Here is a 24,874-nt window from a genome sequence, read left to right as displayed (position 1 = left end):
ACTTGTATCTGTATTTCAATAAACAAACAAACAAGTATGAAAAAAAATTAAACACAAGTTAATCATACGCGCTCATCAGCACTTAATGGAAAATAGGTATCATTAATTCACGTGGTTATTCTAATAAAGTAAGTGTGATTTTTGACACTGCATTTCTTCAGCCAATTTTTCATAGTTGGGAGAGTAGGATGATATTCCTGTTCGTAAGCAATCATCAAGATTGGCATCTGTAAACTGAGATCTGTATTTTGATTTTATGATGTTCATTGTTGAAAACAGAACTTTGCACAGACAAGTGGAACTGAAATAAGATTTTATTTTGTATGCTACATTTTTTAAGGTAGGAAACTTTTTTCAGTCAACCAGATTCCAAAAGTTTTCATCTGTTGAGCAGGATTTTAGAACAATACAATCCTATTTCGTTATCTCCAAACCTTTAAGTCTTCCTCTCTTTCTTCATTACCTGGTTTCAATCCCTTTTACAAGTGGAATATCTTCCCCCTCTCTCGCCGCCTTCCCCTAATATCAGGGCCCCCCCTCCCCCCCCCCCGGCCGCCCCCCCGCCCCCCTCCCCCGCCCCCCCCGCCCCCCCCCCCCCCCCCCTCCGCCCGCGCCCCCCCGCCCCCGGCCCCCCCCGCCCCCCCGCCCCCCCCCGCCCGCCCCCCCGGCCGGCCCGCTCCCGCCGCCGCTGCCCGTCGCGCGCCCCCGCCCGCCTGCCGCCGCGCCCCGCCTGCCCGCCCCGCCGCCGCGCCGCCCGATCCCCCCCGCCCCCTGCCCCCCGCCCCGCCCCCCCCCGCCCCCCCGCCGCCCCCCCCCAGCCGCCGCCCCCCCCCCCCCCCCACCGCCCCGCCGCCCCCACCCCCCCCCCCGCCCGCGCGGCCCCCCGCCCCCCCCCCCCGCCGCCCCAGCCCGCCCCCCCCGCCGCCCCGCCCGCCCCCGGCGCCCCTCGCCCGCCCTCCCCCCCCCCCCCCCGCCCGCCCCCGCCACCCCGGCCCCCCCCCCCCCCCAGCGGCACCCCCCCCCCCCGCCCCGCCCGCCCCCCCGCCCCCCCCCCCCCCGCCCGGCCCCCCCCCGCCCCGCCCCGGCCCGCCCGCCCCGCGCCCCTGGTCCCCCCCCCCGCGCCCCCCCCCCCAGCCCGCGCCCGCCCCCCCCCCCGCCCCCGCCCCCCCCGCCGTCCCTGCCCCCCCGCCCGGCCCCCGCGCCTGGTCCCCGCGCGCTGCCGCCCGCCTGCCCCTGCTGCCCGGGCCCCGCCACCCGCCCGCCCGCCGCCCGGTCCTGCTTCCTGCTTATTTGGCTGCCCCCGCCCGGGTCCCACCGCCACGGCCCCCGCCCGCTTCCCCCGCCCGCGAGATCCAGCCACAGCAGGCGGCACCGGGGGGGGGGAGGGTGTTGAGAGAGGGCAGGGGAGTGCAGGGGGGGGGGGTGGATAGGGGTTTATCTCGATCATCGGTTATCTGGACTATTTTTGGCAAACCCCTGGGCCGGCGACATAACAGGGTTCAACTGTATCATTTTGAAGGTCCAAAATCTCCAGTTCCACGTCTTCTGTTCTTACTTGAATGAGACTCGCAATTGATGTAGCCATTTCTGTTACCTCTATTTGGCAAGTAAAAGGATTCACAAGAAAGGCAATTACAAGCTCAATGGTGGTGAACTGTTGAAATCTCTTTTCAAATTGTTCCAGAAGTGTTTGAATGTAGATAACAAATGGTGATGGGTTAAAATCACTGTCACATACTATTTTCTTCACACTTGGGAAATGTTCGAGAGACTTCGTCTTCATATGTGACATCTATAAGATCAGTTTTGCTTTGAATGATTTTACAGAACCTATCATTTGAGCCACATGTTTGTCTTTTCCCTGGAGCTCAAGATTTAAAATGTTCAATTTGTCAGTGATGTTGGCAAGAAAAGCCAAGTCCATTAACCAGCTGGAATCTTCTAGTTGCTCAAAGTTCTGATTTGTGGACTTCAAAAATTCTTTGATCTCTTCTATTAGGCTTAAAAAACGGGCAAGAACTTTACCTTCGCTCAGCCATTGTACTTCTCTGTGCAAGATAAGATAAGATCATCATCTTCCAACAGGGCCATAAAAAGTAGGTGTTGCAAAGGTTTCACTCAAATAGAGTTAATTATTTTAATAACAACATTCATAACATGTTGAAAAGAGAGAACTTTGAGGCACAAAGCTTCTTGGTGGATAATGCAATGATAAGACATAAAGTTTGAAAAGGATTCATTCTTCTTACATTCGTCTTCAGAAGCCGGAGAGAAGCTGCAGCCCCGCTCCTGCTGGGGACAGAGAGCACCGGCGCCCGCAGCCCTGGTGTTCTCTGTCCCCAGCAACCACAGGCCCGCGGCTTCTTTCCCCTGCTGAGCACTAGGAGGGTGCACATAAATGTCCCAGCGGGCGCCATGTTGCCCGCGAGCACCGCGTTCGGGACCACTGCCCTAGTTGGTTCCTCCAGCACTCGCTCTTGGAAATTGTCCCCTACACTTTCCAAAACTTCCTGGATTGTCCGTGCACCACTGTATTGCTCTCTCAGCAGATATCTCGGTGATTAAAGTCTCCCATGAGAACTAGGGCCTGTGATCTAGTAACTCCTGTTAGTTGCTGGAAGAAAGCCTCATCCACCTCATCCCCCTGGTCTGGTGGTCTATAGCAGACTTGGTGATTACCTGTTCTGTTCATTCCCTCTGGGGCACCTGGCATTGGTCACTGTAGGAAGACAGGATACTGGGCTAGATGGACCTTTGGTCTAACCCAGTATGGCTGTTTTTTATGTTCTACTGATCTTCCTGCTATTAAGAGTACTTTGCAGTATTTCTACAATTCTTAACAGTGGAATCTTATAGTGGAGTGATTAGGGTGGGTGGCTTGGAGTCAGGACTTCTTGCTTCTATTCCTAGCTCTGGGCTTAGCATGTAATCCAATGATTATGGGAGGGGTGGGGCAGTATCATGACTCCTGGGTTCAAATCTCCCCCTCTGAGAGAGCCTGGGGTCATGGGTGCTATAGGTTATAGAAGTGAGAAAGCAGCCTGGGACCTTTTCTGTTCTGTTATGGGTAGATAGTGTTCGGTCATGGCTAAAACAGCTGACTGGGATTCAGGGTTTGTCCTGCATTCTGTTCCTGATTCTACAGTCAGTCATTGTATAGCCAGGAGTGAGCCCTTTCATCTCTGTGGTAGATGCTACTCCCATTTGCAGCAGTGTAAATACAAAGTAATTCCACTGCTTTCAGTGACATTACACGAGATTTACACTGGTGTATCAGACAGCACATTCTAGCTCTCTGGTCTGCATTTTCCGCTCTATGAAATGAAGATAAGATTCACTTAATTTTATACTTCATTGAGTGGAAAGGTATACAGACCCCTAAAAAGCATATGGTCCTTACTCTGTTTTCCTTCAGCTTGGTGTAAATAAGCAGAAATCTCATTCGGTCAATGGGCCTGACTATCCTCTCACTCTACCCAGTGTAAACCTGGACTAACTCCACTGGAGTCAGTGGTTCCTCCACTCCCCTTCCCATATTACACCAATCTGCACAAGACAACGGTCTGACTTCTGTGAACGAAGGTGGTTTTCACAAAAGAATAATTATTTTACTGATGTAATCCTGACCATTGCCCTTCTCCTTCCCTCCAGAGGCAGCGCGTGATGTTCTGAGGAAGAAAATGTCCAACCAAACGACCCATTTCCTTCTCCTGGGATTCTCAGACATTTGGGAGCTGCAGATTTTGCACTTTGTGGTGTTCCTGGTGATTTACCTTGCAGCCTTGATGGGGAACCTTCTCATCATCATAGTCGTAGTCCTCGACCACCATCTTCACACTCCCATGTACTTCTTCCTGGTGAACCTGTCCATTATAGACCTCGGCTCCATCTCCGTCACCATTCCCAAATCCATGGCCAATTCCCTAATCAACTCCAGATCAATTTCCTATGCTGGATGTGTTATCCAAGTCTTTTTCCTCATCTTCTTGATAGGAACAGATTTTTCCCTTCTCACCATCATGGCGTACGACCGATACATCGCCATCTGCCAACCACTGCACTATGAGAGTGTGATGAACAGGAGATCTTGTGTCCAAATGGCAGCCAGTGCCTGGATCAGTGGAATTCTTTATGCTGCACTGCACACCGGGAACACATTTGCAGTAACTTTCTGTGCAGGCAACATAGTGGATCAGTTCTTCTGTGAAATCCCCCAGCTCCTCAAACTTGCCTGCTCTGACTTGTACCTCAGGGAAATTGGGGCTCTCATCTTTAGTGCATGCATAGTCTTAAGTTGTTTTGGTTTTATAATTGTGTCGTATGTTCAGATCTTCAACACAGTGCTGAGAATCCCCTCTGAGCAGGGCCGGCATAAAGCCTTCTCCACCTGCCTTCCTCACCTCACTGTGGTCTCTTTGTTTGTTTTCACTGGCATCTTTGCCTACCTGAAACCCACCTCCAGCTCAGCATCAGGTCTGGATCTCGTGGTGGCTGTTTTCTATTCTGTGGTGCCTCCTGTGATGAATCCGGTTATCTACAGCATGAGGAACAAGGAGATCAAATCTTCATTGAGGAGACTGTCTGTGGGGAGGTTATTCATCAAGAATTAATTTTCTGTCTTTTTCAAATAAATACTCTTTTAGTTTGTGTCTCCCAGTCCATGTTATTTATTTCCATGACAACACAGTTTATGCAGAAGTGGACAAGATTCTGCTCTCAATTGCTCCCAGTGCAAATCCAGATTAATTCCACTGATGTCAATGTACTTGGGCTGGTTTACATCATCCGAAGATCTGACCCAATCCTGGAGTTAAGCTGGTGTGCATTTCACAGGAGGGAAGAATCAGCCTTTCATTCTGTGCCCAAGCAATGCCTATTAAACTGTGTTGCCACTTACACATGTTCCATGGACACTAGAAAGCAAGGATGGGAGCTTCTTTTTTGTGTATTAATTAAGGTCAAAAGAGATCATCATGATAATCTAATCTGACCTCCTGCACATTGCAGGTCACAGAATGTCACCCACCCACTCCTGTCGTAGACCCTTAGCCTGTGGCTGAATTAGTGACATCTTCAAATCATGGTGTAAACACTTCTAATTACAGAGAATTCACCATTTATACTAGTTTAAACCTACAAGTGACTCATATACCATGCAGCAGAGGAAGGTGAAAATCCCCAAGGGTCTCTGCCAATCTGACTCCAAATATGGCGATCAGTTAGACCTTGCGCATGTGGGCAAGACCCACCAGGCAGATTCCTGGGAAAGAATTAACAAAGGAGATATACCAATCTCCTAGAACTGGAAGGGACCTTGCAAGGTCATCAAGTCCATCCCCCTTGCTTTCACTAGCAGGACCACTTTTTGCCCCAGATCCCTAAGTGGCCTCCTCAAGGATTGAACTCACAACCCTAGGTTTAGCAGGCCAATGCTCAAACCACTGAGCTATCCCTCCCCCCAATTATTTGTAGTAGCTCAGACTCTGCCCCATCTAGTGTCCCATCTTCAGAAGTTGGTGATTTTTGCTACTGGTAGATGCCGATGGGCCACATACCATTGTAGGCAGTCTCATCATGCCATCCCCTCCATAAGCTTATCAAGCTAAGTCTTGAAGCCAGATTTTTTTTGCCCCCACTGCTCACCTTGGAAGGCTGTTCCACATGACATCAACGGAGTCAGACTGGCATAAAACTGGCATATGTGAGAAAATAATCAGACCTTAACATTTAGGGCTAGATCTTTAGCAAACCAGTGTAGTTCTATTCGCTTTGATAGCGCTTAACCAATTTACACCCTATGGGGATCTGGATTCCTGATTTCAACGGAGATACATCCATTTACATCTATCCTTGATAGAAGCTACGTAGGGGTTGAACACAGGGCCTGTAGATTTTCAAGCAAGATCCCATTCTGCCTAGGCTTCAAGCAATAAGTGAACTAGTACAGAGACAAAAACAGATTCATAAACTGCTGTACAAGCTCTGACCACTAAAGGAGACAATGAGCCACTCTGTGTTAGCCTGGGTCACGGGCAGTTTTCTGGTGTATGAGGATCTGAGTGACCATGTGTACCTGAGAATAAACTGCAATAACAATAACATGAGATTAGTGAGAACGTCTGGCCTCCAGGATGTGTGAGGTGAATTGAATTCAGATAAAGCAGCCGCACAGAGTCACTTGTACAAATGCCACCCACTGGTCTCTCTGTGTTACAAATCCCCTCTGCGCCCAATCCCCAAAGTCCATGAGTCTATCACACCCCTACCAGGGAGCCTGCCTGTTTAGATCAAGCTGCAGTGACTCCCACCCTTACGTCTGGAGGTCCCTGGTGCAACCACAAGGTACCAGCCAAGATGGTGACCATCATATAAGTGCAACAGGGGCCCTATTTCTATATTAATCATAGAATTGTAGGACTAGTCCAGTCCCCTGTACTCATGGCAGGGATAAGTATTATCTAGACCATCCCTGACAGGCGTTTGTCTAACCTGCTCTTAAAAATCTCCAATGACGGAGGTTCCACAACCTCCCTAGGCAATTTATTCCAGTACTTAACCACCATGACAGTTAAGAGGTTTTCCCTACTGTCCAAGCTAAACCGCCCTTTCTGCAATTTAAACCCATTGATTCTTGTCCTATCCTTGGAGGTTGAGGAGAACAAATTTTCTCCCTCATCCTTCTAACACTCTTTTATGTACTTGGAATCTGCTATCATGTCCCTGTGACACTCTGGGCTCCAAAACAGTACCCTGGCACCCCCATATTTTCCATGGTGATATGACTATGATAGAAAGCAACAAAGAGTCCTGTGGCACCGTATAGACTAACAGACGATTTGGAGCATAAGTTTTCTGGGGGGGATTAATGACTGCGTCTGACAAAGTGAGTGTTCACCCATGAAAGCTTATGCTCCAATACGTCTGTTAGTCTATAAGGTGCCACAGGACTCTTTGTAGCTTTTTACAGATCCAGACTAACACGGCTACCCCTCTGATACATGACTATGATAGGTTTTGTACAAAATATGCCTTATGAGGTATCATTTAAAAATGATTAATATCCTGTTGTATGTGCTATCACTGTATGGGAAGTTATGAAGTTTGCTATGTGTGTGTTACTGAAATATATTGTAAGATTGGAAACACCCACAACCAGCCTTTCAGGTACAACAATGGAGAAGCCAGCCAGCGTTGATGACCCATTAAGGACTATCACAGGATGTGTATACAATGAAGGGTTTTCAGAGGGAGCACATAGGGAATGGAGACTGCTTTACTCACATCATAGCAAAGGATCTTTCCAGAAAGCTGGAGGAAGCTATAAAGGGGGGGAAATGACATTGTCACTGGGTCTCACTCCCCCCCACAACTCAATGCCTGGAAAGACATCTTGTGGACAAAGGCTTTGAATGGGGAGGTGGTCCCAGGCTGAAAAGAGGAATCCCAGTCTGTGTCTGAAGGAACTATACCATCATGGTGAGACAGCGCTTGTGTCAAATTCTTTCTCATTTGTAGAACTCAGATTGTAATTTTGCTTTTATTTATTGGGTAACCAACTTTGATCTGTACGCTTATTACTTATAATCTCTTAAAATCTATCTTTCTGTAGTTAATAAATCTGTTTTATGTTTTACTTAAATCCGTGTTTTGCTTGAAGTGCTTGGAGAATCTGCTCAGTGTACAGAAGCTGGTGCATGTTGACTTTCCTTTGTTGAAGTGGCAGATTGGGTAATAAACTTTCACCTGTGAGGCTTCTGACCACGTGTGATGGAGTGTACCTACCCTGAGACAGTCCCTAAAGGGTTAACTGTGCTTTTCAGGCTGAGGAAGCCCCGGCTCTCTGACTCTGCTGGGCATGTTCAGCCTGGAGGCAGAGTATAAAAGGAAGCAGCCCAACTCAGTGTGGGCAGACGGCTGAAGCGGGAGGATGCAGACTGCAGGCTCTCTCCAGGGAGCTGCTACAGGCTCCAGATACAGATCCACAGGATGCAGAGCTTCAGATGGACCCCAGACTGCCTGAGGAGCCCAGAGAACAGTCCGCGCCGGGAAGGGGCTATGCCACTTGAGGACCCCAGAGATCCAGGGGAGTCATAGAGCATCGCTGAGGGAGGAAGGGTAGGAAGCAGCCCAGGGGATGTAGACTTTTCTCTGGTGAGTGAACTGGGGGACCAGTCAGCATGTTGCAGGAGGATGCCCACTGACTCAGTGGTGAGTACACTGACCACCGCCTGAGCCCTGGGGTGGGACTTGGAGAAGAAGGGAGAGCCTGAGTCCCCCTACCCTGGGCACCACACACCCCTGAGTGGTGCCTCACTTCCCCAATGGGCCAAGAGGCCACACAATTCCACAGAGTGGGGCAAATTTATTGAGTCTGGACATTAGGTCATGCTGCCCTGACTGGAAGGGTCACTTTATTGACTCTGGCCATCTGCCTGACTGACCTGGCTTCCCAGGAGGTGTACTGTCTGCCAGAGGCCCGTATCTGAGACATTATGGATGGATTCTCGAGGATCATCCAGCCCTCTGACTACTAGTACTACATCCAAGCGGGAAGTAATGGTATCTGCGAGGTATGAGCCTGAGCAGATGAGCTGTGACTACTGGGCTCTGGAAGTGAGGGTGAAGGAGCTGGGAGCAGGTGGTGTTATCTTTGATCCTCCCAGATGAGGATAGGGGCCCAGGCAGAGACTGACACATTCAGGAGGTGAATGCCTGGCTGCGTGGATGGTGTCGCCAGGAGGGCTTCAGCTTCCTCAGCCATGGATACTGTTCTGAGAAGAAGGACTGCTGAGCAGAATTGGGGGCCGTCTATTGAAGAAAGATAAAAAGTATCTTTGGCTACAGACTGGTAACCTAGTGAGGCTGGCTTTAAACTAAGTTTGAAGGGGGAAGGAAACAAAATCCCAGAGGTAGTCCAGAACATGGAGACCTGGGTGAAGGGTTGAGATCTGGGGGAAACATGGGACATTGCATCATGAACAAAGGAGACACAAGAGGGAACACACAGGGGAAATCTTACAGACATCTTAGATGTATGTTTTCTAATGTGAGAGATATGGGGAATAAAAAGGAAGTACTAGAAATACAAGTAAAAAGATTGGTGTTGTGCGTCAACTCCTTGGCATGTCCTGAGTGTGCTCACCAAACATCCCAACCATCCAAACTGAAACCAGTCAACCCCATATGAGCAGCGTCAGCAGAGACCAAGGACCAGTCCTGATCTGAAGGGAACACCTCAGAATTGGGAGAGGCTAGTTCAATCTCCCAGTCCCAATCACTTCATGTTCTCTCCAAGGAGACTGATATCCAGCAAAATGGACAATTGTTGCCAATCAAATGTTGTGGTGGGTTATGTAGGGATGAGTTCAAAGCTGGGGCATACAATACATCGGTGTGTTGTGTGACAACTCCAGGTCATTTTAAGGATCCATCAATGTTTGTATTTGATGTCTTCTTGTTATGTCTTGTTATGAAGGCAATATTTGAAATGTTTGGAGTCATATTTGCAAATGTAACCTTTTTCTGCAATCCAAATTACACAATATTTGCACATGCAAATTAAATATTTAGACTGGAATTTCAAAGGAGGGTGATGTAGTTAGTGCACTAGATAGGAATTCAGAGGAACTTGATTCAGGTCCAGGTCGTCAAAGGTTTTTAGGCATGTAACTCCCATGGGCCTTGGCTCCTTGTTTTGCCACTGGCATATTTAGTGACTTTGGGCAATAGCCAATACCTAAGAGTTGGTAGTCTAATTATGATAGGCCCAGCTGAAAATTACATCCATACCCCAAAAGCCCCCCCCAAAAAACAACAAACAACAACAACAACATAGGTTTAGCTGTAAGACTTCAATGTGTCTTCCAATATTTAAAGTTAAGCACTCGCTTATGAGTTTTTCAAGATTAGTACCGTAGTTCAGAACATTCAGAGGAGCTGAGTTTTAAATACATATGCAGTATACACAACCATGCACAACCATGGTTTTATAAATGATAAATAATAATAACAATAACAGTGCAGCCAAATTCTGTGATCTTGACACAATTGGATCCTTGTGTGGATGGGAGACCGTTGGCCAAATCCCAATCTACCCTTTGAAGCAAATGGCTAAATCCCATTTGTTATGGTTACAAGGTTTGAATAACCTCTGCATTGTGCTCTGGTCTTTGAATGCAAACCCCCATGTCTTCATCTTGCACTTGTTCCTCTCTTAGAGGTGAACCACGTGATATTCCCTCTCAAACTGGGTCCCAGGCTATAGCAATTTGTGCAATCACCATTATTTCTCCCACCATGCTTAGTACCTGCAGTTCTTCCCACAGGAGCTGTGACCAGTAGTAAGTTGAGTGACTAGCCCGGCCTTCACCATACAAAGTACAATTTATTTACCACTGTAGGAACAAAGCGTAACATAAGAAAAAATATGAGCAATTCCAGATCTATCACTGCAGTAGTTCGGTAGGATAAACATTTGGGTTTATTACTCAGACTCAGTTTGTCTTTAGGAAACATTGCAATAGCTTTCTCTTCCAAAGTGCCTTTCCACCATAGCAAGAAGAATACAGTATTTATTTATTTAAATAAAAAAGATAATACACATAATTATATAAGGATGTAGGTTCCCTAACACATCATAAATAAGACAATAAAATCCCATCAGTATTAAAACAATAATTTAAACAGGAACTCAACTATTAACACACCTACAGAAAGTATTTTTAATTCTTCATCACTGAGGAAAGGAAAACTCCAAGTCTCCCAGGAAACCCCTTCAAAGATATTATGACATTGATACCTTGAATAGATGACAAAATAAATGGATATTCACATTTAATCAAACATATTCCACCCTGCAAATTTCTACCCTACTAAAGTCACCTGGAATAAATAAACAAATCAATCAATGAATCTATAAAATGACACAACATGAAAAAGAAACAAGCAAACAAACAAGCCAAACCCCCCATAGCCCAACCACATTTTTTATCCCAAAAAAGGAGAAGCACCAGAAAGTTAATGAAGTCCACTAGTGACTTAGCTATGGCTATTGATATTCTGTGCAAGGTGATGTTAGCAGTATAAGGCATATAGATAGGTGTGTATGTACATTTATGGATTGATATTTAGATTCTGATCTTATTTACACTGGTGTAATTCTAAATTATCTCATTTTACTTCAGTGGAGTTAGTCCAGATTTTATAAATTCATAAACAGATTGCACCCTATGTTCTCAAGGATACAATTTTCTCATCAGTTGATTATATTCATAAAGAAGCTCAGAATGAAATCTCAATCAAGTACCAATGATGGACATTTTAATCTTTGGTGAATAACCTCCAAACAATCAGTTTCTTTAATGCAGCTTTGATCTCCTTGTTTCTCATGCTGTAGATGATTGGATTCATCACTGGAGGCACCAGGGAATAGAGAACACCCATCATGAGATCCAGACCTGATGCTGAGCTGGAGGTGGGTTTCAGGTACTCAAAGAAGCCCGTGCAAAGAAACAAAGAGACCACAATGAGGTGAGGGAGGCAGGTGGAGAAGGCTTTACGCCGGCCCTGCTCAGAGTGGATTCTCAGCACTGCTTTGAAGATGTGAACATAAGACAGAATAATAAAAACAAAGCAGTTTAAACTTAAAAACACACTAAAGGCAAGAAGCCCAACTTCACTGAGGTACGAGTCAAAGCAGGTGATCTTGAGTAGCTGGGGGATTTCACAGAAGAACTGGTTGATGACATTGGACTGGCAGAAGGGTAACTTGAAGGTATTTCCAGTGTGCAGTGCAGAGTAGACAATACCAGTAATCCAGGCACTGGCTGCCATATGGACACAAGATCTCCCATTCATCACTCTCTCATAGTGCAGTGGTTGGCAGATGGCGACATATCGGTCGTATGCCATGATGGTGAGTAAGGCAAGATCAGCTGCAATGAAGACTACGAAGAGAAAGACTTGGGCGACACATCCAGGATAAGAAATCAACCTGGTGTTCATGAGGGAATTGGCCATGGATTTGGGGATGGTGACAGAGATGGAGCCGAGGTCTATAATGGACAGATTCATCAGGAAGAAGTACATGGGGGTGTGAAGATGGTGGTCCAGGGCTACGACTGTGATGATGAGAAGATTCCCCATCAGGCCTACCAGGTAAATCACTAGAAATACTACAAAGTGCAAAATCTGCAGCTCCCGAACGTCAGAGAATCCCAGGAGAAGGAACTCGGTCAGGGTGGTTTGGTTGGACATTTTCTTTCTCAGTTCATTGTATGATGGCTGTGGAGAGAAGCACTAAGATAGTGGTGGGGATTACAGTGAGAGAGGGAGTGCCACTGATTCCATGCAGCAATATCTCATGATGTGAGTGTCAACGATGAACAGCACTTATCACTGCTCTTAACTAGGAGTGGTGAGTTATCATATATGTGCAAATTGGCATGGGTCCCTTAATGTCAATGGAACTGTATCAGTTTACACCATCCAAAGGTCTGGCTCAGGATGTGGCTTGATAAAATGCTGTGTGAAGGAGGGGCAAAGCACCTCCAACCCCAATGATCTAGCAAAGATATTTCCACCATTGGGGAAATATGCAAACTTGGATGTGGAGGTAATGTATTAAAAAGCAAATGGTGCCTGATTTCCAGTTTTTGAGGAGTTATGACATGGAATAATTGAATCTTAGAATATTAGGATTGGAAGAGACTTCAGGAGGTCATCTAGTCCAACCCCCTGCTCAAAGCAGGACCAATCCCCAACTAAATCATCCAAGTCAGGGCTTTCTCAAGCTGGGCCTTAAAAACCTATGAACTCAGAAAGCATCCTCACTGAAGCTCAGTTGAAAGAATTCCACTGCAACACCACATAGACGGCCTCCTGCCTGTTTCCAAAACTGATCTGTGGCACCAAATCCCAGCTGCATTTCCATCTCTGTGTGATGAGGGGCTAATAGCGTCACTCAGCAACATCTGTGTTGTGTAATTCCTCTCTGTGACTGTATATCTGGCCTTGGCCATTCAGTGGCCATCAGGAGACTTAGTTTCTATTCTTGGTTCTTCCATGGACCTGATGTGATACCTTGGGCCAGTTACTTACCCTCCTCATACCTCTGTTTCCCCTCCCTCCTTTTCTCTGTCCCGTCCACTTCAGTTGTAAATTCTCTGGGACATAAGCTGTGTCTTACTATGTTTGTGTGCACTCCACCTGAGTATTTCTGGTTAGCGGGCATCAGTGTGGGACAGAGGATACGGTGCTAGAACAGGAGATCTGGAGTCTAGCCACATTGCCCTCTTCTATGTCATTGAGCAGAGACAGGCTTTGGCTGGGGGCTTCAGCTCTCCGTGCCTCAGTTTAAAGGTGACTTCATGTATAAAACATAGTCTGAGGATACTAATATTGCCACTTTCTCAGTTTTACCATCCTGCACAAATCTCTTTGAAACAGCAATAAATGTGATATTGGACAATATCAGTGTTGGCCCACTGGCTTAATTATTAGTTTCCAATCTGGGGATATTTTCTGTTTAAATGATTTCAAAGGAAAAGTGGGCTTTAAATTGAAAACATGTTTATGATAGATATGTGCTATCCTTAAAATCAATGTATGTATTGGAAAAATCTTTTTCTTTTTTCAAAAAACACTGTGACAATTTTTAAGTTTTCAGCATTTTTTAAGAGCAATAGTTTGGTTCTCGATTCACAAAACCAAAAAAATGTTTGGTTTCTACAATTTCAACGAAAATAGAAATTTTTATGCTGGAAAAAAATGAGCAGCTCTAGATATTTGATTAACTGATAGTAAAAGTTTCAAAGAGTTACAATTGTAACTCATAGTTCTAGTATTACATTGCTCCAGTATATTAGCACCCAAACATATTTAACTGAAATAGCATACTTACAGTGTTGGTCTTTGTGGACTGTTTCCCAGCCTGTGAAGCACTGGACAGTCCACTGCCAGGATTCTTCTGTCACTGTCTGTCTGTGCACCTGTCAGTAATGCCTCATCACTATGTTATGAAGCTGCTGTCTCCCAGTCCCTTCACAATATTTCTTGAGTTGATGGGTCTCTCTGCAGATCCGAGCAGACAGGGACCCACTCCACAGATGGGTGCTCCCCTCCTTGGGCAGGCTTGGCTGAAATGTGAAGGACTGAATGGCATTGGGGACTGAAAGCCTCTCCCATCTCTGAAATTGATCCTGGCTTGTGCAGGATTCAGACACAGTCATAGCCCAGGATGTACCTTGCCTGGAGCTAAATAGCTGAATATGGTCTCCAGGGCAGTGAGCCCAGCTCTGATCTCATCTCAGGAACAATCCACCTTGACAACCATCCTTAGCTGATTCTAACCCCACAGAAGGGGAAGAGCACCCAGCCTGGATCTCACAGGATGGCAGCATCCCTGCAAGGACCCTTGGTTAAAAACAAGGCAGGCCTGAGTCCCATAAGGCATCCCAAGAAGATTGCAGAATAGAATATATATTGGTAGCATAGACATGTGACCTACAATAGCTCAGATCCCAGTGGCACCAGAGCCCCAGCTGGCCTGGAATAGCCTGTTCCTTCATTAATGCCACATAAACAGCTCTGGGGGAGTAGAGATTGTTTTTCCTCCTACATTTCGTCAGCAGCTCTTGGGATGCAGCCTCCAGAGGAACCCACAGCTCAGACTGCTCTGGGTGTTAGATGTTGGTCACTAAGAGGTACCCAGAGGCACACACTAAAAGCTCAGCACAATCTCCTAAAATAGTGTAAATTAATACATTAATACAGTTCCATTGAGTTCCAAGTAGTTAGGGCTCTTCATACCAAGTGGAGATGTGGCCCTTTGATTTCAATGAAGATACTTAGTTTTACATTAGCTGGGGATCTGGCCCTAAGATGACCATGAAGCTATGCCAGTTTTCACCAGTTAGGAATCAGGCCTCATTAACTCCACTGGAGCTACTATTGATTTACACCAGCTGAGGATCTTATTTGCCTGTGAATCTGAACTGAATGAAAGACAAAAGTTTCTATCCAGTTGGCACTTTCTTAGCTCTTTGCCCTATGGAATTAATTGCCAGAGTGTAACTTTTAATGGTTAAGGAGCAATTCATTCCGACTGGGGACAGAACTTTGGAGGAATTCAGTGTTGCAGAGATTTTTGTATCTTAATTTCAACTACCATAGGGATGGATGGCCTGACATTCTTTCGTTCTTTCAGCAATTCTATATATATTAGAGCAGACAACATGAAAATAAAAGGCATATTAGACTGCAGGTGCAATGCTGCATGCCATCTTAAAACTGTTTATTTCACACTGATCCAGTTACTAATGCTAACCTAATATCACTTTTCCATTTGAATAATTTCTGTAGTTTGTGCAGGGATTGGAGGGATAGCTCAGTGGTTTGAGCATTGGCCTGCTAAACCCAGGTTTGTGAGCTCAGTTCTTGAGGGGGCCGATTAGGGCAAAAATCCATCTGGGGATTGGTCCTGCTTTGAGCAAGGGGTTAGACTAGATGACTTCCTGAGGTTTCTTCCAACTCTGATATTCTATGTTATGTGATGTTGAATGGCAATGTGGATAGTCCCCATAATTTTGTCTTGGTGGAGAGGCAGAAGATCACAAATGAGAGAGGAACCTTCCACAACACAATCTCTCTACTGATGTACAGTCCATGTGCTCTAAAAATAGTCTGAGAACTTCAAGACAGAAAAGTCTGCCTAGCTGGATTGCTTTTCAGGATTGGAACTAGAGAAAAGCAACATTTTAAAATATGGCTCAAAATAATTATTGTCTTAATATTAACAAGATGGCAAATGCTAATGATGAAGGATCCCTAAAAAGACATGGACTAGGCTGCAGCTAAACCGCTGTAGTCCTAAAAGTGTAAAGAAGTCCTTAGACTCCCAAGTTACTAAGGCCAAGTTTTAAAGATATTTAGGTGCCTCTAGGAAATTATTGGGGCACTTTTGAAAATGAATTATAGAATCATAGAATATCAGGGTTGGAAGGGACCTCAGGAGGTCATCTAGTCCAACTCCCTGCTCAAAGCAGGACCAATCCCCAACTACATAATCCCAGCCAGGGCTTTGTCAAGCCTGACTTAAAAAACCTGTAAAGAAGGAGATTCCACCACCTCCCTAGGTAACCCATTCCAGTGCTTCACCACCCTCCTAGTGAAAAAGTTTTTCCTAATATCCAACCTAAACCTCCCCCACTGCAACTTGAGACCATTACTCCTTCTTCTGTCATCTTCTACCACTGAGAACAGTCTAGATCCATCCTCTTTGGAACCCCCTTTCAGGTAGTTGAAAGCAGCTATCAAATCCCCCCTCATTCTTCTCTTCTGCAGACTAAACAATCCCAGTTCCCTCAGCCTCTCCTCATAAGTTATGTGCTCCAGCCCCCTAATCATTTTTGTTGCCCTCCTCTGGACTCTTTCCCATTTTTCCACATCCTTCTTGTAGTGTGGGGCCCAAAACTGGACACAGTATTCCAGATGAGGCCTCACCAATGTCAAATAGAGGGGAATGATCATGTTCCTCCATCTGCTGGCAATGCCCCTACTTATACAGGCCAAAATGCCCTTAGCCTTCTTGGCAACAAGGGCACATCGTTGACTCATAGTCGGCTTCTTGTCCACTGTAACCCCTAGGTCTTTTTCTGCAGAACTGTTGCCTAGCCATTCAGTCCCTAGTCTAAATGGGAGCTCAGCTCCTTAAAAGCATTTGAAATTTAAAGTATTAAGTAACACTTTTATTCTAACAACATTCCCTAGCCTCTTTCCCTTTAGCTGAAGAGAGTTTTTAGGAGGAAAAACAAAACAAAGCAAAACAAAACAAAACTTTTCTGACAGTCACCCCTTAACTTTACCTTTGTTAAGCTAAATAGATTGAGCTCCTTGAGTCTATCAATATATGGCATTTCTCCAATCCTTTAATTATTCTCATGGCTCTTCTCTGAACCCTCACAGTTCAAGAAGATGTGCATAAACTGGTGGAGAAGAGAAGAGTATTAGAGCAGCAGTAGCACCACTGCTAAATATACACATGAAACAACTTCTCTATTCCTACTTGAGATTCCCTTATTTCCGCATCCAAGGATTGCATTCACCTCTGTTGTATTGGAAGTTTATGTTCAGTTGAGTATCTCCACAACCGCCAAATCACAGGATAGAGTTCCCCATCCTGTAAGTACGGCCTAATTCTTTGTTCCTAGATGTTCCTAAACATTTACATTTAGCCATATCAAAAGGAATATTGTTTGCATGTCCAGTTTAGCAAGTGATCCAGATAACTCTGTATCAGCGGCCCATCCTCTTAATTATTTACCACATTATTTACTGCAAAGTTTATGAGTCATGTTTTATGTTTCTTCCAGGTCACTGATAAAAATGTTAAGTTGTGTTGGGCCAGGAACCAATCCTTGCAAAATGTTATGCGGTACCACCTCAAATGCCTTCCAGATGTCGAAATATATTATTACATCAACATCCATCTCTTTATCAACCCAACTTGTAATCTCATCAGAAAAAAGAAATCAGGTTAATTTGACAGGATATATTTTCCATAAACCCGTGTACATTTGCATTAATTATATTAACAACATTAAATTCTTTATTAATTGAGTCCCATATCAGCCATGCTTGGCCGGGATCAATGTCAGGCTGAGAGGCCAATAATTACTTGGGTCACCCCATTTATCCTTTTTAAATATTGGCACAAGATTAGATTATTTCCAGTCTTCTGGAACTTTCCCTGTGTTCCAAGACTCACTACAAAGAAACATTAATGATCCAGTGAGCTCTGCAGACATCTCTTTTAAAACTCTTGGAAACAAGTTGTCTGGATATCCAGATTTAAATACTGTCTGACTGAGGATTCCCTTCTTCATGCCCCTGGATCTCCCCGCAGTAACAGACCAGATCTCTGGTAACCCATTCAATTGTTTCACTACCCTCCTAATGAAAAAGTTTTCCCTAATTTCCAACCTAAACCTCCCCCACCTAGAATAATGTCAATCAGTACCCAAATGCCAAATAATATTTTGTGTACCCCAATGACTTTAAGGGGGGATGGACTGGGTGACCTTGCATTTGAGTGTTACAGAATGGGTAATCATTAGTCTTTCTGAAATTTCATTTATCTTCTTCCTTGTTGATGCATTAATTGATTGCGTGGGAGGGAAAGGGAGAAAGAAAAGGATGGTGCTAAATCTTGCAGTTCATACACAAGACAGACCATCATTGATATCAAAGGAAATAAACTGCAGTACAATTCAAGAGAGCCGAGCTCCGTGGTGCCCATCTTGATCCTGAAGCATTCTACTACTATTTTAGGTGACTAATCTGAGGAACTGTCTCAGATTGAGGTGTCATCAGAGGAGGTTTTAAAAAAAATGATAAACTAAATGTAAATAAGTCACCAGATGGTATTCACACAAGAGTTCTGAAGGAACTCAAATGTGAAATTGCAGAACTACTAACTGTAGTCTGTAACCTATCATTTAAATTAGTGTGGCAGAGCTCTGACCTTGCCCCCATAGGTCCTGAGCTTCTAGGCGGTTTATGCTAGCCTCAGTGGCTCACTGTGACCCTTCACGTAGCCCTTCTCTCTCTAAGGCCGGAGTTACAGTCTACTGAGCCCTTTTCATCATAGGCCAGCAAGGAGGTTGGTAAGAGAACTCCCACAGTCTCTATTGTCACTGAGGGCTTATTTCAGAACAGTTTAGCCTCCTGTTCTGACAGGGGCCTGACTTCTCCCAGGAGATGTTCCTGTATTGGTGGGTTGGGGGGAACCCGGGCCCGCCCTCTATTCCGGGTTCTGGCCCAGGGACCCTAATGGTAGCAGCTGTTGGCAGACAACCTTTCAATGCCAGACCACTGTAGGAAGACAGGACAGTGGGCTAGATGGATCTTTGGTCTGACCCAGCATGGCCATTCTTCTGTTCTTATGTACTACTGCTCTTACTGCTTATAAGAGCACTGCAGTATTTCTACAATTTTTAACAGTGGAACAGTATAGTATAGTGATTAAGGTGGGTGGCTTGGAGTCAGGGCTCTTTGGTTCTGCTGGGGAACCTTATCATCACAGAGTTACTTTGTATATATGCCACCCGGTTGTATTTGTGTGTTACAAATCCCCTCATCATCACAGCCGTAGCCCTCGTCCACCATCTTAAAACCCCCATGTACTTCTTCCTGGTGAACCTGTTCATCCTAGACCTCAGCTCCATCTCTGTCACCATCCCCAAATCCATGGTCAATTCCCTAATCAAATCCAGCTCAATTTCCTATGCTGGATGTGTCACCCAAGTCTTTTTCCTCATCTTCTTGATGGGAACAGATTTTTCCCTTCTCACCATCATGACGTATGACTGATATGTTGCCATCTGCCAACCACTGCACTACGAGAGTGTGATGAACAGGAGAGCTTGTGTGCAAATGGCTGTCAGTGCCTGGATCGATGGAATTCTTTACTCTACACTGCACACTGGGAACACATTTACAGTCAATTTCCTTGCAGGCAACATAGTGGATCAGTTCTTCTGTGGAATCTCTCAACTCCTCAAGCTCGCCTGCTCTGACCTGAACCTCAGTGAAATTGGGGCTCTAATCTTTAGTGCATGCATAGTCTTAACCCGTTTTGTTTTTATAATTGTGTCTTATGTTCAGATCTTCAAAATAGTGCTGAGAATCCCCTCTGAGCAGGGCCAGAAAAAGCCTTCTCCAGTTGCCTCCCTCACCCCACTGTGGTCTCCTTGTGTATTTGCACTGGCATCTTTGCCTACCTGAAACCCACTTCCAGCTCAGCATCAGGTCTGCACCTTGTGGTGGCTCTTCTCTATTCCATGGTGCCTCCTATGATGAATCTGGTCATCTACAGCATGAGGAACAAGGAGATCAAATTGTCATTGAGGAGGCCCACTGCGGGGAGGTTATTCACCTAGAATTAATTGTCAGTCTTTCCCCAATACATATTATTTCAGTTTGTGTTTCCCAGCCCATGTCAGTTATTTCCCATGACAACACAGTTTATACAGAAGTGGACAAGATTCTGTTCTCAGTTGCCCCCAGTGCAAATCCAGATTAACTTCACTGATGTCAATGCAGTTGGGCTGGTTTACATCAGCAAAAGATCTGACCCAATCCTGGAGTTAAGCTGGTGTGTATTTCATAGGAGGGAAGAAGCAGCCTTTCATTCTGCACCCAGTCAATGCGTATTAAACTGTGTTGCCACTTACACCTGTTCTATGGACACTAGAAAACAAGGATAGGAGCTTCTTTCCCTTGTGTGTATAAATCAGGACCCAGAGACTTTAAAATCAGACCGTTGTGACCATCTAATCTGACCTCCTGCACACTGAAGGTCACAGAACCTTACCGCCCACTCCTGTAATAGAGCCTTAACCTGTGGCTGAATTAGTGACATCCTCCAATCATGGTGTAAACACTTCTAAATACAGAGAATTCACCATTTACACTAGTTTAAACCTGCATGTGACCCATGCAGTATGCTGCAGAGGAAGGTGAAAATCCCCCAGAGTCTCTGCCAATCTGACTCCAAATATGGTGATCAGTTAGACCTTGAGCATGTGGGCAAGACCCACCAGGTAGAAACCTGGGAAAGAATTATCTGTAGTAACTCACTGTATTCCCCATCTAGTGTCCCATCTCCAGGAGTTGGGGATTTTTGCTACTTGGAGTTGCCGATGGGCCACATACCGTTGTAGTCAGTCTCATCATGCCATCCCCTCCATAAGCTTATCAAGCTCAGTCTTAAAGCCAGTTAGATTTTTTTGCCCCCACTGCTCACCTTGGAAGGCTGTTCCACATGGCATCAACGAAGTCAGAACGGCATAAAACTGGCATATGTGAGAAAATAATCAGACCTTAACATTTAGGGCTAGATCCTTAGCAAACCAGTGTAGTTCTATTCACTTGGATAGCGCTTAACCAATTTACACCCTATGGGGATCTGGCTTCCTGATTTCAATGGAGCTAAATCCATTTACACCAGACAGGGACTGGGCTCATTTATGCCAGTGCTGTCATGCCAGTTTACACAAGCTGTGAATCTGACATGTGCGTTTTAATACCAAGGAGCTGAATTTATTCAGCTTAACAAAGAAAGCGTAAAGGGCTAACTTAAGCACAGTCTACAAGTACCTACACAGGAACAAATACTTCATAATGGGCTCTCCGGTCTAGCAACCAAAGGTATAACATGATCCAAAGACTGAAAGCTGAAGTTAGACAAATTTAGACTGCAAATAAGGTGTAAATTCTTAACCACTGGAACCATTTACCAAGTTTTGTGGTCAAGAAGTCAGACTGGATGATCACAATGGTCCCTTCTGGCCTTGGAATCTATTAATACTGTTGGTTGATGGCCTCACTGTTGTGAGTTACGGCTTGCCTCTCACTTTGCAGATAAGCCTTTAGAGCTGCATGCTGATTATATCAGTGTAAATCTAGACTCGACACTGTTGTGGATTTGCATGTGTACATGACCTGAACATGATTGTGTGTTTGCAGGCAGACTGGACACTATTGTGTGTTTGTGTATATGTGGGCTGTGCAGTAGTGTTTGTGTTTGGCTGTACACTATTGTGTGGCACTAGATGACAATGTCCTTTGATAGAAGCTATATATGGCTTCAACACAGGGCTTGTCGATTTTCAAGGAGGATTCCATACTGCCTTTGCTACAAGCACTATGTGAACTAGTATGGAGAAAACAGCAGACTCATAAGCTGCTGTATGAGCTCTGACCACTAGAGGGTGATAAGGAGCCACACTGTTAGCCTGGGTTACAAGCACATTTCTGGAGTATGAGAATCTGAGTGACCGGGTGTACCTGAGAATAAACTGCAATAACAATGACATGGGATTAGTGGGAATGTCTGGACTGCCCAGGCCTCCAGGATGTGGGAGGTGATTTCATTTCAGATAAAGCAGCCACACAAAGTCACTCGTACATATGCCACCCAGCAGTATTTGTGTGTTACAAATCCCCTCTGCACCCAATCCCCAGAACAGGTGAGTCTGTCACACCCCTATCAGGGAGCCTGTCTCTTTAGATCAAGCTGAAACCTTATCTCTGGTGGTCCCTGATGCAACCACAAGGTACCAGACAAGATGGTGACCATCATATAAGTGCAATGGGGCCTTATTTCTATATTTATCCTAGAATCCTAGAATCGTAGGATCAGTCAAGTTCCCTGCACACATGGAAGGACTAAATATTATCGAGACCCTCCCTGACAGGTGTTTGAATAAATCGCTGTTAAAAATCTCCAATGATGGAGATTCCATAACCTCCCTAGGCAATTTATTCCAGTGCTTAATCATCCTGAGAGTTAAGAAGTTTTCCCTAATGTCCAACCTAAACCACCCTTTCTGTAATTTAAGCGCATTGCTTCTTGTTCTATCCTGAGAGGTTAAGGAGAATAATTTTTCTCCCTCCTCCTCGTAACAATTTTTTATGTACTTGGAAACTGCTATCATGTCCCTGTTACACTCTGTAGTACCAAAGTAGTACCTTGGCACCCCCGTATTTTCCATTGGATATGACTTGATAAAAGTATGCCTGGTGAGGTATCATTTCAAAAATCTTAATATAAAAAAAAATAATATCCTGTTGCATTGTATCACTGTATCCAGTATCACTGTATGGGAAGTTATGAAGCTTGCTGTGTGTGTGTTACTGAAATATATTGTAAGATTGGAAACACCCACAACCAGCCTTTCAGGTAGAAGAATGGAGAAGACAGCCAGCACTGATGGCCTATTAAGGGGAATCCACACTACCAAGGACTATCACAGGATCTGTATACAATGAAGGCTTCTCAGAGGGAGCACACAGAGAATGGAGACTGCTTTACTCACATCATAGCAAAGGATTTTTCCAGAAAGCTGGAGGAAGCTATAAAGGGGGGAAGTGACACCATTGCTTGGTCTCATTCCCCCCACAACTCAACCCCCATAAAGACATCTTGTGGAAAAAGGCTTTGCATGGGGGTGGTGGTCCCAGGCTGAAAAGAGGAATCCCAGTCTATGTCTGAAAGAACTATACCATCAGGGTGAGACACTGTTTGAGTCAAATCCTGTCTAGTTTATAGTACTCAGATTGTAATTTTGCTTTTATTTCTTGGGTAACCAACTTTGATCTGTATGTTTATTACTTATAATCACTTAAAATCTCTCTTGCTGTAGTTAATAAATCTGTTTTATGTTTTACCTAAACCAGTGTGTTTTGCTTAAAGTGCTTCGGGAATCTGCTCAGTGTAATGAAGCTGGTGCACATCGACTTTCCTTTGTAGAAATGGCAGACTGGGTAATAAACTTTCACCGGTGAGGCTTCTGACCAGGTGGGATGGGGTGTACCTAACCTGAACCAGCCCCTAAAGGGTTAACTGTGCTTTTCAGGCTGAGGAAGCCCCGGCTCTCTGACTCTGCTGGGCATGTTCAGCCTGGAGGCAGAGTATAAAAGGAAGCAGCCCAACTCAGTGTGGGCAGACTGCTGAAGCGGGAGGATGCAGACTGCAGGCTCTCTCCAGGGAGCTGCTACAGGCCCCAAATACAGATCCACAGGATGCAGAGCTCCAGACAGACCCCAGACTGCCTGAGGAGCCCAGAGAAGAGTCTGCGCCGGGAAGGGGCTATGCCACTTGAAGACCCAGAGACCTGGGGGATCTGTGGAGCATCGCTGGGGGAGAAAGGGTAGGAAGCAGCCCAGGAGACTTAGACTTTTCTCCGGTGAGTGAACTGGGGAACCAGCAGGGCCGGCTCCAGGCACCAGCATTCCAAGCTGGTGCTTGGGGTGGCAATTTTCAAGGGGCGGCATTCCCTGTTTTGCCCCCAGCAGCGCGCCGAATTGCCGCCGCGGATGGAGGGGGAAATCCGTGTGCCTTTAGGGCGGCATGTGCGTTTCCGCAGTGGCGGCAATTCAGCAGCAGCTTCTATTTTTAGCTGTCCGCGGTGGCTTCAGCTAAACATAGAAGCTGCTGCCGAATTACCGCTGCCATGGAAACGTGCCTGCCGCCCTAAGGGCACATGGACTGTCCCCGCTGTCCACGGTGGCAATTCAGTGCGCTGCTTGGGGCGGAGAATACTGTAGAGCCAGTCCTGGGAACCAGTCAGTGTGTTTCAGGAGGATGTGCGTTGACTCGGTGGTGAGCATCCCCACCACCGCCAGAGCCCTGGGCTGGGACTTGGAGAAGAAGGGAGGGCCTGAATCCCACAACCTGGGCCCCACAAAACTCTGAGTGGTGCCTCACTTCCCCAACGGGCCAATAGGCCACACAATTATATAGAGTGGGGCAACTTTATGTATTCTGGACATTAGGTCATGCTGCCATGATTGGAAGGGCCACTTTATTGACTCTGGCCATCTTCCTGCCTGACCTGACTTCCCAGGAGGTGTACTGCATGCCAGAAGCCCGTATCTGAGACATCATGGAAGGGTTCTTGAGGATCTTTGCAACTAGACTAAACTAAACACTTCCTTGTTTCTCAGGTTATATCTGAGAAGGTTGCTTGGTGGGCTCAGATTAGCATAGAACACCTATGGCTTCCTCAGTGTATCTCTTTCTATGCACCTCTCAGCAGCCATCACAAGTGAGAGCCTCCTGTAGCTTCATTCCAGCTAATAGAAACAAGGGAGAGAGCAGCATTCCATTCCTTAGTGATGAGAGAGCAAGAAGCCCCATTCCCTTCTCATGGCCTCTCACCAATTTGCTACCCCTATAAAACCCAAGGCCTCTTAATTTGACTGGTTGCATTTCAAAGTTTCTCTGTGCCAGAAGATGCTACCTTGAGAGGAAATTCATGCAAAAATATAATTAGTTTACACAAAAGGCTGCATTTTCATGCAGGTTGTGTGT

General features: G+C 45.7%; 2 protein-coding genes across 2 annotated transcripts; one reads left to right on the top strand and one right to left on the bottom strand.

The window, feature by feature from the left end:
* Window positions 1-3,680: 3,680 nt before the first annotated feature.
* On the top strand, window positions 3,681-4,610 carry LOC120379943 (olfactory receptor 14A16-like). Its single transcript, XM_039497457.1, has one exon. It carries the CDS (start codon window positions 3,681-3,683, stop codon window positions 4,608-4,610), a length of 930 nt encoding a protein of 309 aa, XP_039353391.1.
* Window positions 4,611-11,319: 6,709 nt separating this feature from the next.
* On the bottom strand, window positions 11,320-12,255 carry LOC120381206 (olfactory receptor 14A16-like). Its single transcript, XM_039499350.1, has one exon. The coding sequence runs from the start codon at window positions 12,253-12,255 to the stop codon at window positions 11,320-11,322; it is 936 nt and encodes a 311-aa protein (XP_039355284.1).
* Between the last annotated feature and the right edge of the window lie 12,619 nt (window positions 12,256-24,874).

The sequence above is a fragment of the Mauremys reevesii genome, linkage group 13, assembly GCF_016161935.1.
Source record: "Mauremys reevesii isolate NIE-2019 linkage group 13, ASM1616193v1, whole genome shotgun sequence".
NCBI classification, from domain to species: Eukaryota; Metazoa; Chordata; order Testudines; family Geoemydidae; genus Mauremys; species Mauremys reevesii.
Note: the sequence above shows the minus strand (reverse complement) of the source record. Positions and strands in the feature narration are given on the sequence as shown.

What these genes read in the sequence shown, in the direction of transcription:
- LOC120379943 (XM_039497457.1), top strand. Translation starts at nt 3,681, where the DNA reads ATGTCCAACCAAACGACCCATTTCCTTCTCCTGGGATTCTCAGACATT.
- LOC120381206 (XM_039499350.1), bottom strand. Translation starts at nt 12,255, where the DNA reads ATGTCCAACCAAACCACCCTGACCGAGTTCCTTCTCCTGGGATTCTCT.